General features: G+C 38.8%; 3 protein-coding genes across 5 annotated transcripts; 1 reads left to right on the top strand and 2 right to left on the bottom strand.

Moving 5' to 3' along the window:
- Positions 1–442: 442 nt before the first annotated feature.
- LOC130996173 (protein OBERON 3) lies at positions 443–4,134 on the top strand. The gene is made up of 2 exons (XM_057921682.1): positions 443–2,526; positions 3,317–4,134. Exons 1-2 carry the CDS (start codon positions 648–650, stop codon positions 3,898–3,900), a joined length of 2,463 nt encoding a protein of 820 aa, XP_057777665.1. The 5' UTR covers positions 443–647; the 3' UTR covers positions 3,901–4,134.
- A 45-nt stretch (positions 4,135–4,179) lies between these two features.
- Positions 4,180–5,710, bottom strand: LOC130996174 (probable transmembrane ascorbate ferrireductase 3). 2 transcript variants are annotated; one of them, XM_057921684.1, is made up of 4 exons: positions 5,365–5,710; positions 5,237–5,285; positions 4,671–4,870; positions 4,180–4,589 (listed from the first exon to the last, which is right to left on the bottom strand). In XM_057921684.1, the coding sequence occupies exons 1-4, from the start codon at positions 5,533–5,535 to the stop codon at positions 4,332–4,334; spliced, it is 678 nt and encodes a 225-aa protein (XP_057777667.1). In that variant the 5' UTR covers positions 5,536–5,710; the 3' UTR covers positions 4,180–4,331. The 2 variants fall into 2 exon arrangements, with proteins under 2 accessions (XP_057777667.1, XP_057777666.1); XM_057921683.1 differs by having other exon boundaries at positions 4,180–4,870; positions 5,365–5,649.
- A 2,548-nt stretch (positions 5,711–8,258) lies between these two features.
- On the bottom strand, positions 8,259–12,241 carry LOC130996172 (mediator of RNA polymerase II transcription subunit 27). 2 transcript variants are annotated; one of them, XM_057921680.1, is made up of 7 exons: positions 11,805–12,241; positions 10,731–10,896; positions 9,425–9,869; positions 8,927–8,986; positions 8,777–8,845; positions 8,658–8,701; positions 8,259–8,577 (listed from the first exon to the last, which is right to left on the bottom strand). In XM_057921680.1, the coding sequence occupies exons 1-7, from the start codon at positions 12,073–12,075 to the stop codon at positions 8,406–8,408; spliced, it is 1,227 nt and encodes a 408-aa protein (XP_057777663.1). In that variant the 5' UTR covers positions 12,076–12,241; the 3' UTR covers positions 8,259–8,405. The 2 variants fall into 2 exon arrangements, with proteins under 2 accessions (XP_057777663.1, XP_057777664.1); XM_057921681.1 differs by lacking the exon at positions 8,658–8,701 and having other exon boundaries at positions 8,259–8,657; positions 8,741–8,845; positions 11,805–12,228.
- Between the last annotated feature and the right edge of the window lie 243 nt (positions 12,242–12,484).

Genomic DNA, 12,484 nt, shown 5'->3' with positions numbered 1-12,484 from the left:
TTTCAAATAGAAAAAAAAATAGAAGAATCAAGAAAAAATATAACTACACTTTTAAATTTCTACAACCACTAATTCTATGCTTTCACAATTCCCATATTATTAAAATCTATGATGACTTGGACAATTTTATTACATAGCACTATAGCAGTGCAGTTTAGAAAGAGAATAAATTAATTTAATGAGGAATATAAAAAGGAGAGAGACACATTCTAAAAAACAAAACAAAAAAAGTCTTGAGAGACCGAGCACTAACTGAGTTTTGGGATATTAAAATTTAGAGAAAGAAGTATATTTATTTGGCAGCAAACCAAAAGGTCGTAAAAGTCATCGAGACAATGAGACTTTGGAGCAGTGGAAGCGTTAATTCTGACTGACTCAAGGGGTATTTTGGGGATTTCAGTGCTCCAGCAAAGCAAAATCCGCGTAGAAGACTTGAAAGTGTGAAAAAGAATTCAGCCGTTGCAACTTGCCAAATATACAGCGGGGACGAGAGAGAGAGAGCAGTGGAGTCAATGCTCGAAAATTTCAACCAGGCCCTAAGATTCTTTTGAATTTTACAGAATTAGTTTGAGCTCTGTCTCGGTAAGTTATCAGCTCTTTCTCTCTGCTAATTATTTTGCTTTTTCGTTTCTGGTTTTGAGTTGAAGATGGAGAGAGAGCGAGATAATTCGGATGAGTTGTCGGGGGAGAAAAATAGGGATATCCCGCATGAAAAAAACGAGTTTTTGGAAAAGGGTATTGATTTTCTTAGAGAAAAATCGCAAGATAAAGTTAAATTGATCGGTGGTTTCGATGAAAAGGCTAAACGGGCCGGGAATTTGGGGTCTCAGGAGCTAACTCTTAGCTATCTTTGCGACAATTCGAAACCGTTCTTTGAAAAGGATGTTTCGTTGCTGAATTCTTTTGATAAATTTAGTGGTAGGTATAAGGGGAAAGAGATAGTGGTAGCCGAGGATCAAAATGAAGAGGAAAATAATGTGTGGGTGGAAAGGGATTTTCTTAAGTTGAACGAGAGCAGAGGGAATTCGTCTAAAAGGGAGGCTGATAATGATGCTGAGAATAGGGAGAAGAAGCCAAAGGTTGAGTCTTTGAACCTATCTTTGGCTCTTCCTGATGTTTCCCTGTCGTTGGCCGGGTCGAACCGTGTTCAGAATGGTGGGGATCTCCCCTCTAGATTAAGGCCTAGTAGGAGTCTTCAGTCTTTGGGGCCGTCGTATAACAATAATACACAGACCACTTACTCGAATGATTTTACAGCAGCCTCGCTTTCCTACTCGTATTCCCATCCCCATTCGCATAATCCTAGCTGCTCGCTTACTAGGAACTCGACTGAGAATTATGATTATTCGGCTGGAAGTCATAGGAGGGACTGTGATCAGATCTGGAATTGTGGGGAGGGAACTAATGGTTCTGTCCACAGCCGTTTTAGACCGATTGGAGATGGTACTGTTGCATTGTCCAATCATGGGGGTGGAGGAGGAGGGTTTGGGATGGGTAATCGCAATGGCTTGAATAAGGATTCTGGTAACAATAGTCTTTATAGGACTGCGAGCTCTGAAAATCTTTCCTTCTTCCCGTCTGAGCTGCCTGCAAGACCACGGACAGATGGTCAGTCGGGTGATTCGAGGAGAAGGAACATGGAGAACTTGAGAGATTCAGAAGATATAGATGTGGTGAAAGTGCGTAAGCTTTCACGACCTGAGAGAATACTTAGAGAGATTGTTTCGGAGTCTGTTCCTGTCATGGCTCAGGTAATGCAGGAGCTCACTGATGAAACAGTTGAATCTGTTAAAGAGTACTTGAAGAATGTCATTGACAGCCCCGAAAGGAAAGATGAATTGGTGGGTCTTCAGAAGAGACTTGAGAGAAGATCCGACCTTAGTACCAACGAGACTCTCTCAAAGTGCCAAAAGAGCCAACTTGAAGTTTTGGTCGCGATTAAAATGGGGCTGGGAAGCTTTTTACATAGCAAGAACCGACTCCCAGTCTCTGAATTAGTTGATATTTTCTTACTTGAAAGGTGCCGGAACATAAACTGCAGGAGGTCGTTACCTGTTGAGGATTGTGACTGCAAGATTTGCTCGACGAAAAAGGGATTTTGCAGTGAATGCATGTGTCCCGTATGTTTAAATTTCGATTGTGCCAACAACACTTGCAGTTGGGTTGGCTGTGATGCTTGTTCACACTGGTGTCATGCGGCCTGCGGCATTCAAAGAAATCTCATAAAGCCCGGTCCCTGCCTAAAAGGGTCTTCAGGGGCAACCGAGATGCAATTTCACTGCCTTGGTTGCGGCCATGCTTCCGAGATGTTTGGGTTCGTTAAGGATGTCTTCCTGTCTTGTGCCAAGGATTGGGGTCTAGATACCCTCATAAAAGAGCTCGACTGTGTCAGGAAGGTCTTTGGAGGAAGTGAAGACCGCAAAGGAAAGGAGTTGCATGTAAAGGCTGATGAGATGATCAGCAAACTTCGGAGCAAGATCATTACTCCTCCAGAAGTCTGCAATTCTATCTTCCAATTTTTCAACTGTGAGTTTGCGAAACTCTTCTTTCTGCTTGTCTGAGTTAGTAATTATGCTTACGTAAGTTGTGCTCGTCATCTTCTCACGTGTTTCTGAAATGATAAGCTGCAATATATTACTTGGCTGATTGGCCATTTAAGGGGTTGATTTGATTGATAACTGTTCGTTTCTATCAATTTAGAATTCTTAGTTAGACGAGTTTGATGTTGTGAGTTTCTTATTTGTTAAATTGTCGTATTCTGACTGGTCCAAAACTGAGGATCGGAAAGCTTGGCTTGCTATGGTGAAATGATAATAGTGTTCATGTATTCTATCATTGTCTTAAGATGACTTTAGTTTGGTTGGATATATGATGTTGAGATTTTACACATAATTCACATTCGTTGTGTTCTATATAAATTGGTTTTCAAACAACTCTTTTCATTTCTTCAAATTAATCGTGTTCTTCTTCTGGAAAAAAAAGTGTTGTTATGAATAGCAGTAGCATGAGTTTTTTGGTACATTTAGAGGCAAATATGGCTGGTTCGAACATATATAGCGTTCTTGCTTATTTATTTAGGTGCCTAAGTTTCATCCGAGAATCAATCTCTCGCGCTGCTTTCCTGGAGTTGATCCGAGAAACTCTAAACATTGAATTTTAAGATTTGGAATTCTCTTGGCATACTCCTAGTCTTAATCTCAATAAATACCAGCGGCATTATGAACTTTTGATAGATTGCTGCCATATTTTACGCCGTTTGCTGACTGATTGAGCGATGAGTTCGATTTTCACGGTTTGCCTTTTTGCTTGAAAGCAGCTGCAGATGCTTTCTTGGAGATGGGCGGTTCGAGCATGTCTTCAAAAGATTTGACCGAACAACCCAGCTTTGCAAAAGATGCTTCTACTCTTCCACTCTCCAATACTCTCACTCCAAAGCCATCTTTCTACAACATGAACTCCTCGAGCGGACGACAGGAATCGTCGCCCTTTCATCCTTATCACAACGACGTCAAAGTTCCTCTGATGAGTGACAAGATTGTGGAGGATGAGTGGTCCGTCAAGCCCACGAAGAAGGATGGTTTTGACAGCTTGGAGAGCCTCGTGCGGATCAAGGAAGCCGAAGCCAGGATGTTCCAGAGCCGTGCCGATGAGGCGCGGACGGAGATCGAGAGCTTCAGGCGGATGGTGAGGCTCAAGACTGAGAAGCTGGATGAGGAGTATACCGAGAAGCTAGCGAAGCTGTGCCTGCAGGAGACGGAGGAGAGGCGGCGGAAGAAGCTCGACGAGCTCAAGATGTTGGAGAACTCGCACTGCGATTACTACAAGATGAAGATCAGAATGCAGTCGGAGATTTCTGGATTGCTCAAAAGAATGGAAGCAACGAAGCAACAGTTAGTGTAATTATTTTTCCTAATATTAATTAGGCTCAGAATTTGCGTAGATGATCTGTTTTCGATTTTGGAAAAAGCCTTTCCATGATATGTAGCTTACTTTGCCCCTTTTCTCAGATTTTTGAATTCTCTGTTTCAACTTATGTATTGTTTGTATGATTTCTAACACCAAATTGTGTAATGATCAAGCAATGGTGAGAGAAGTCTACTTTTCTTTAGGTAAAATATCATTTAATTCCTTGAACGTTTTCGCAATTATGTCTCAATATATGCGTAATTACAAATTATGTGTATACAATCATTATGTTTCATTTATTTGCACAACACAATATTGAAACTCCAAATATACAACAAATCAAGAATTCCTACTAGAACAATCACTCACAAATCACCAAGAAACATGAAACCAATCGAGGGAAAGGAAAAAAAAGAAAAACTTGTTCATGCATAACGCGCAAGAGCGACAGAAACATCAACAGCGATGCCGAAAAGCAGAATACTGATGCCAAGAAAGTTGATTAGACGCCCCTCGTTCTGGTGCTGCAGCCTCATCGAGGTCGCCTTCTGCATCAGCCCCGTCAAGGCCGTCGCGACGGCCATGAAGAGGAGTGCTCGGCCACCGTTGACATGCCACGGGGCAATCCTCGCCTTGGACTCCGAGGAGCTTCGAGGCAGAAATACGGCGATCCCAAGCAGCCACTGCCATATAAAGGAATATACTAGTTTTGCTCCGGTGCGATACAAGAAGTTAAGAGATGATGAATACATGCCTAAACGTACCTGAGCACAGTAGAGAGTGAAAGTGCCCATTCCAATCCAAGAATGCAAGCTATACATGTCGGTGAGGCCGACTTGATCGTGATATTTGAAGGCAGCATGCAGTCCAACAATCCCTAAAACAATCGCTACCAAGTGGAAGAAGAGGTGAACAAATTTCCTCACTTGCCACTCTGCTCTCACAGTCTTGTACGCCATCATAGCTGAATTATTCATCACTTAGATTTTTTAATATACTATATCATCACTATCAAGAATTTGTTGTTTTGGATTGTTTTTTTGGTTAATAGTAGTTCATGACCTCAACTTTAGCATTTCTTTTATTTATGATCTCAAACATTAATTTATTTTGTGAATACCTCGAAGCAAATTTGTTTAGTTTTGTCCCATGTCAAAAATTTCTACACTAGGCTCACGCGTAAAACATGCTTGTTGTGTTGTCAGAATTTTGGATGCAGGACAAAGCTAAACAATTTTGCAAGTAAATATAAATTAAAGTTGAGATCATAGATAAAAAAACAAATGAAGTTGAGGTGATAAACTAATATTAAAGATTGTTAATTTGATACCTTCACCGGCCATGAAAATGAAGCCAAAAAACATGAGGAAGGGGTGAACCTGCATGCACAAGCACAAACAAACATGAATGGAGCTGGAAATCAAATTAATGAAACAAGAATGACATGTGTATATATACGTTGAAGACGCGACGGGCGTCGTCAGAGTCGAGGTCGAGGCCCTCTCGATAATGGAGCAGCCAGACGAGCATGAGAATGGTGGAGAGTATGCCAAAGAAGTGAGCCACGACGGTCAGACCGGAGGCTGACCTGTGATGCCTGCCCCTGTGGCTGTGATGCTCAACGTCCATTTTCAATGATGCTATATTTGTGACTTTCTCTCACCTAAACTTATATATTTATAGGGACTAAATACAAGTTATAAATAGCATCAACTTTGGACAATTAAGTTGCTTGTGTTGCTGGTTTCGTATATATTTTCTTGGGGACAAGACTTTATACTTTAGCAAGGGATATGAAAAAGTGGTTCCAGATTATTACTAAAGCTTCGATCTATACAGTTTTCTAATCTCAAACAAAAATTACTTTATTTTCTTCGTCTCAACACTTGGGAAGTACATATTTGTAAGTTTCTGACTAACATTTTTCTATTGCACATTAATTCCTAATTCTATTTTGTTATTTTAAACAAACGCCAAGTACTCAGGAGGAATATTTGGACCCAAAACAAAATTATGTTTCATACTCATTTGTCAAGTGCCCATTGTTTTAGGAATTTAAATAACACACGTACGTATATATATACATATAGAGTTGGGTAGGAATTGATTTGAAGCTCTCGATGCTACTGTATCCTTAGGTAGTAGTACTACTATATTCAGCACCATATATTATGTATATGTGGCGTGCTAACAACGCGATACGTGGAAGAGGACTTCTAAGGCCTTCCAAAGAAAAATGCTTAGAGGTAAAATGAGAATAAAATTTTTGGATATTAAAGCAAAAATTATGAACACAAATTATGCATGTAGTTAAATACAAATATGTATAAGATTGCATATAAAAATGCACGACAGGTACCTCTCGCCGTTGCACCGCTCGCAATAATAATCTATTTACTAATATAAAAAGAGTCTCGTGCACAACATGTGTAATGCCTGTTTTACCCATATTACATGTTTTATTTTAAAGTTATTTTACATATTATATATTTATAAAATATATTTTAATTCGATAGATATTACACTAAATCTATGTGATATATATTGTAATGGGCAAAATTCGTATATAACCCATTTGAATAAATATTCGCGGCCCAAATGTCTAGCCCAATCCAAAAAACTGAATTAATTCCAATTAATCCAGCCCGTACTCTAGGTCATTAGGGTCCATCGACCAAAACCCTAGAGAAGACAGCGACTTGGGAAAGAAGGCAGGAAACGAATCAGGGATATCAACCCCACGAATATCGGAACAACTAGGATTGACATGACGTGGCAGTAAAATCCTAGCCATCATGTCATCACAGTATAAATAAAGACCAATTAGGTCAATATATAGAGACGATCATTCGCACTCCAACACGTTCTCTCACTCTTCTCTCCCCACTCGCACTATTCTACCTCCACGCTCTCAGCCTTAGGTTTTCCGGTGATCAAATCAATCGGGACGACCCAACGGCCCTCGCTTATTGCTCAATCACCTTCAACTCCGTCGACCAGATCGACCCGATTTACTCTTTCATTTACTTTCAATTGCTTTCAATACGATTTTTATTAATATTGTTTACTGACTTGAGCGTCGGAGGCCCTTCCATCAACACCCACCGGTGCTCCAAGAAGGGCTTTAACGTTGTTCGTGTTTCAGGTTGCTAGTGCCCATCGTATCGGACGACCCCGATGTCCTTATCCGTAAATCGTTGGATTCATCCCCAACATATATCTATAGCTATTGATAAGGCTTATAAATAAATATATCTATCCAATAAATTATATTTAGTAGAAGTAATAAACTAATAGATTTTCTAAAAAAATTGTTGTAAGAAATAATAGAATTAAATAGACCAACTTGGTAATTGAAAAATTAAATATAATAAATATTATATTTATATTTTTTATTTTATCAAATAAAATAACATTAATTATGCGTACAACGTACGCTCTTTATGCTAGTGAATACAGATATGCATATTTATAAACAAAAATATGGATAACCTTGTACACAAAAATTCATATATACATCATGCATATTTTTATATGCAAAGTTATGCATATTTGTGTTTATATATATGTATTTTTATGTTCAATTATATCCATTAAAGAAATTCAGATTAATATATATATTATTCAAAATTATTATTCTTATTTTACTCTTGCGTGCATTTTTTTTTTTCCTTGAAAAGCCTAAGCCACGTGTCATGTTCTTAGTGCACGACATTAACAAAATGTTTTGTTCAAAATTGGTACTATATGATCTCTTTCATACATGTGTGTGGGGTTGAGATAGAGTGAGAATGCCATATTTCATGCATGAGAAATAAGAATAACAAATAACCAATCTAAATCTAGGAATAAGTTTCTTGTAATGCATGAATAAATATCAAACAACTTATTCGTATTCGTGCATTACAAACAACTTATTCGTAGATTCATATTAATTTATTAGTTATTCTCTTCACACGATTAATTCGAGTATCAATTATATATTCATGTTCTAAATTTATTCTCATTTCTCACCACATTCAGTTAATCTCACTATATCCTCTCTCTCTCTCTCTCTCTCTCTCTCTCTCTCTCTCTCTCTCTATATATATATATATATATATATATATATATATATTGCTGCTTTGGAAAGCGATGTTGATTCTATCTCATTAAATTATCTTATGGTGTCAAGTTTTGAGAGGATTGAATCGTGTTTATGGTGAACGAGTTAGTGTTTTTGGTGAAAAGTGGAGTGATGATTCATACACTAGCAACATTTGTTGTTGAATGATATATTTATTTTTATGAACGCATATTTTTGTTGACAAAATACAAGGATTGAGAAGATATTGAATGAACAAATCTGGACAAAGAGAAACAAACAGTTATTGTAATATACAATGTAAAAGATTGCGTGTTTGACAGTTATCCTGGTAACAGCTAAAGTTTCTTAATAGCAAACCTCCTCACCACAGAGCCTCATTCTACAATCTACAACATGAGAGAGAGAATGGCAACTATGCATCCTCTGAAAAGCAGCCTATGTGAAACGCCTGAATAAGATCCAGGTTACATTTAGTAGGCGAATTCTTTGGCGTACTTCTACCAGCAGTTAAGCGGTAAGGGCGCTTCACAGGAGGCAATACCAACCCCGATTGTTTGTCCATTGCTAGTAGCTTCCCACACTTGCTGCACAGTCGTAATCACCAATAACTCACTACTATGGAAATACTCATCAACGAGGAAGAAACGAGCATAGGAATATTTACCTGCACACCTTCACAAACAGTGTTTGATAACTGCAAACCCAGTGCTGCAACAAAATCAAAAATGTTGTTAGAACCTTAATCACCTTCATATATTTAATTGCCAGATCATCTGGAGGTACCAGCAGAAGATGCAAGGCCATTTTCGGATGGGCAGAAATAAACAACTGCAGAGCCATAGAAGCATGTTCCTGCATATCAAGGAGATAATTACAGGGAATGGGTAGGCATAAGTTCTGACAGGAGGAGAATGGCTCAGTCAGCGCACTTACCGAAACATGCCTAAATACATGATGAGATGAAAAACCTCTTGCATGCAAATGGTTGCCACCCTTCATAAGAAATTTAACAGTAATGCATCAGATCCAGGTTGAAACTTGAGACTGGATGCAAAAAAGCAACTTTTATATTGAATGCATAACAGGCACAGAAAATGAGAACATAAGCAATATAATTACCATACAAATAGGCAACACTAATGAAAACATTCTAGCAATGGGCTCTCATTGTACCAGAAACATTTCAAGCAAAATCTGGGCTTTCTCCCATCGTTACGTCAATAAACATTAAATTATACTAGTATCTAAGCACAGCCAAACCCTACTTCCTTACATGTCCAAGATAAGGAACCTCTTAATGAGCAAAACATAACTGCAAAGGCAGTTCACTGAAGCCTTTAGCAGAAGTGTGGAAAACAGCTTCCAGCAATATAATGAATGAATAGAGGAATAAGAAAATAAAGCACATTGAAGTATAACTTACTAAATCACCTCATCAGGTGAAAAGAAAGCTACTGCATCAGGGTCAATGGATCCTGCTGTGTGTAGCGATACTAATGCTCTGAAAACAGAGGGGAGAAGTAACTCAATCACAGCAGCTTCATCTGCAGCATGCATTTCTGACCTTTGTCTCCATTTGCTTGTGCTTGGGAAGCTAAGATCTTTTGTAGACTCGGTTGAGCTTTCATTTGCAGCAGAGGGCAAAGATGATGCCCGCTTTAACCAATCCATTCGCTGGTATGTAGATGCTTGCAGATTCGGAACTTCTTTCTCCAGATGCGACAGAATATCACCAACTGTTTTCAGATCACCAATCTCTTCATAAGATATTGGCAGAGGACTGCAATGCTTCTTTGTTGCTGATTCTACAACAGAATCATCAGCAAGGTGCGGGAAAAATTGCCTCTTTTGATCTGTGAACGCCTTAAGTGCCAACCTGCAAAATGCAAAACCACAAATAAACATTTAAGCATGCCAAATCTATTGAAGTTTGTGAGAGAGAGATACCTTTACATATAAGTATGATTTTTTTGGCTTTCAATTAACTGAAAATCATCCGATCCAGGTAAAATTTATCCTAAGAGCCAACCATTTACCCAGCACAATATAACAATGTCGAATATAAGGATATACTTCATAGGGTCGGCTGAAAGGATTTGTCAGGTTATTGTGGCTATGAGGATAATATGAAAGAGTGAACACCAATATGACATAAATCAGAAACATGTAAATGAAAAAAGAGTGTCACCACCAGCATCCAATAAAATTTTCTAGGACAACTGCAGCATCCCAATTGTTATGTGCGCTCTATTCCTAGTCAGAGAGAAGATCCATGGATAACAGCACTTCAACATGGATTAACTAATCAGCCTTGAGCTGTATATGCAAGGTGAGATAGCGAAACAGGTCAGGATATCTAAAAGCTGGCCTATGACCAAAGGCGATTAGTAAAGGCGATTTATTGCTGGAAAACTTAATAATAATGAACTGAACAGGAATCCTCAAAGAGGCCCTACGGAATTAACCGTCCCAACAATTCCAATAATCCCAGACATCTAACTTGTACTGCCTCAACTTCTTTAAATAAGAAAAGAGATATGAAACCTTAATGACCAAAGCCCAACGGGCTTGACTCAAACAAAACCTAATTGAACTAATAACTAATTCCAATTAATAATAAATGAAGTGGCCGGCACTATCAGCCTATGTTGGGATCGCTGTATATTTCCTTTTCTTTAGGCATGCCCAACAATAGCCAACTTTCGGCACCTTAAGCTTCAATATAGAATAAGCATACCTAGTCCTGTCAACAGCAGATGCACCAGCCTGGCCAGCAAGTTGGCGCTTCCATGCATAGGCAACAACAGCTCCATCTGGACAGACCAGAGGCATGTGGAGACCCCAAGAATTACTACGTGAACGAAGAGAATCATTTAAAACACCAGATTCCTCCAGCTGTCTTCCTAACAAACACAATAGCATATCTTGTAAAATCACATTTTATGACCACAAACAGTGAGAAATTATCTCTCCATGCAGAATGAGATAAAAGAAAAAACCCGCAAATAGATAGAAATGTTACAATTTGGTTCACAACATATTTCGAATTTCTCGTTTTGAGCCCATTTCAAAATGCACCAAATATGCAATAATCTAAAAAGAAAAGTGAAAGCCAACAAACACATTATAGATACAACAGGTTTCTACAATCCAAGCCAGTCAAACCATAGGAAATACCCAAAAAAAAAAATCTAGTTCATCCTGCTTCAAAAAAAAATCTAGTTCATCCACGACTTCTCCATTTAACATGGATCAAGAAGGTCAGCAAACATTTAAAAATGGAGTTTGGCGTACAATAAATTACTACTATGATTACAACAAATTGGGTCCAAGTTCCAAAGATCCAATCCAGAAACTGCTATCTGAGGTTCCTCAAGTTGCCATGGCAGTAAATCATGCAGGCTTAGCATGAAATTCTGACAATACACGTCCAAGAAAAGAGCGCTAGATGATAAAAACATATAATACCTCAAACTTTAATAGAAAATAATCATAAGAAAATCACAAATGAAAGAGGATCTCATCTAATTTCCCTGTGTATGCCCAAGTCATACATTAAAATCCATCTTTCTTTCAACCAAAATTTAAGCTAACTACCAATTGGCCATTTAATCATTAAAATCCATCATTGTCTTTCCTTATGCTAGCGGGTGAAATTACAACTATCACACCAAAATGCCCAAAATCACACTTCAACTCAAGCTTTCTACCAAGTGCGAGATAATCAATTTCAATTAACACAATAAAATCAACGGGACTTGTACGAAATGAAACAATGGATACATATAGACGCGTTTGTGAGTATACCGACCAATCGCGCGGAGGTTCACGAGGTGTTGGCGCATTAGGGATTCTTCTTTGAGGATTAAATTTAAACACTTAGCAGAATATTGGTGGTGAGGCTTCTCCGCCACGAAGGACAAGGCTTCCAGTAACCGGTCCGCGCCCAGCCGCACATCGGCAATCAGGCGTCCCGCCTGACCAAGCTGCTCCAACGCTTGAGCCACCTGCTTGGGCGGGGCATTCCCCGCTGGCGGCGGCGCCGCCTCCTGAGCCGGTGGTGGAGGAACTGCCTGCTGCATTTGGCTTCGATTTTGGGGGTTTTGAAAGAAGAATCGTCTCCTGCTTTCTCGACGAGAAATTCCGTCAAAGATCGCTTATCAAATCAATGGTTTGGGCCGCATTTATTTGGGACATTTTCTTAGGTTTAAGATGCTCTCTTACTCACTTCAAAATATACTCTCTTACTCCCTCACCCTACAAAAAAGGAAAAAAAAACACTTTCTTACTCCCTCCGTCCCAAACGAAATGTCTTATTTCTTTTCGGCACGGAGATTAAGAAATGTGTATAAAGTAAATAAAGTGGGTTTGTGGAAATTATTTAAATATTAAGTATAGAGAGATAGTGTATTGCCAAAAAAGGAAACATGACATTTCGTTTGGGACAGCCCAAAAAGAAAAACATGACATTTCGTTTGGGACGGAGGGAGT

Source organism: Salvia miltiorrhiza, chromosome 7, assembly GCF_028751815.1.
Source record: "Salvia miltiorrhiza cultivar Shanhuang (shh) chromosome 7, IMPLAD_Smil_shh, whole genome shotgun sequence".
Taxonomy (NCBI): domain Eukaryota; kingdom Viridiplantae; phylum Streptophyta; class Magnoliopsida; order Lamiales; family Lamiaceae; genus Salvia; species Salvia miltiorrhiza.
This window is presented reverse-complemented; position numbering and strand designations above follow the sequence as displayed.

Bases quoted from the DNA above. Each gene is read 5' to 3' on its own strand.
- LOC130996173 (XM_057921682.1), top strand. From the start codon at position 648: ATGGAGAGAGAGCGAGATAATTCGGATGAGTTGTCGGGGGAGAAAAAT. The intron at 2,527-3,316 runs GTGAGTTTGCGA...GCTTGAAAGCAG, and splicing joins TATCTTCCAATTTTTCAACT to CTGCAGATGCTTTCTTGGAG.
- LOC130996174 (XM_057921683.1), bottom strand. From the start codon at position 5,535: ATGGACGTTGAGCATCACAGCCACAGGGGCAGGCATCACAGGTCAGCC. The intron at 5,286-5,364 runs GTATATATACAC...TTGTGCATGCAG, and splicing joins ACGCCCGTCGCGTCTTCAAC to GTTCACCCCTTCCTCATGTT. The intron at 4,871-5,236 runs GTATCAAATTAA...TGAATAATTCAG, and splicing joins CATTTTCATGGCCGGTGAAG to CTATGATGGCGTACAAGACT.
- LOC130996172 (XM_057921680.1), bottom strand. From the start codon at position 12,075: ATGCAGCAGGCAGTTCCTCCACCACCGGCTCAGGAGGCGGCGCCGCCG. The intron at 8,846-8,926 runs GTAAGTGCGCTG...CTTGATATGCAG, and splicing joins ATGTATTTAGGCATGTTTCG to GAACATGCTTCTATGGCTCT. The intron at 8,702-8,776 runs GTACCTCCAGAT...ATTTTGTTGCAG, and splicing joins TGGCCTTGCATCTTCTGCTG to CACTGGGTTTGCAGTTATCA.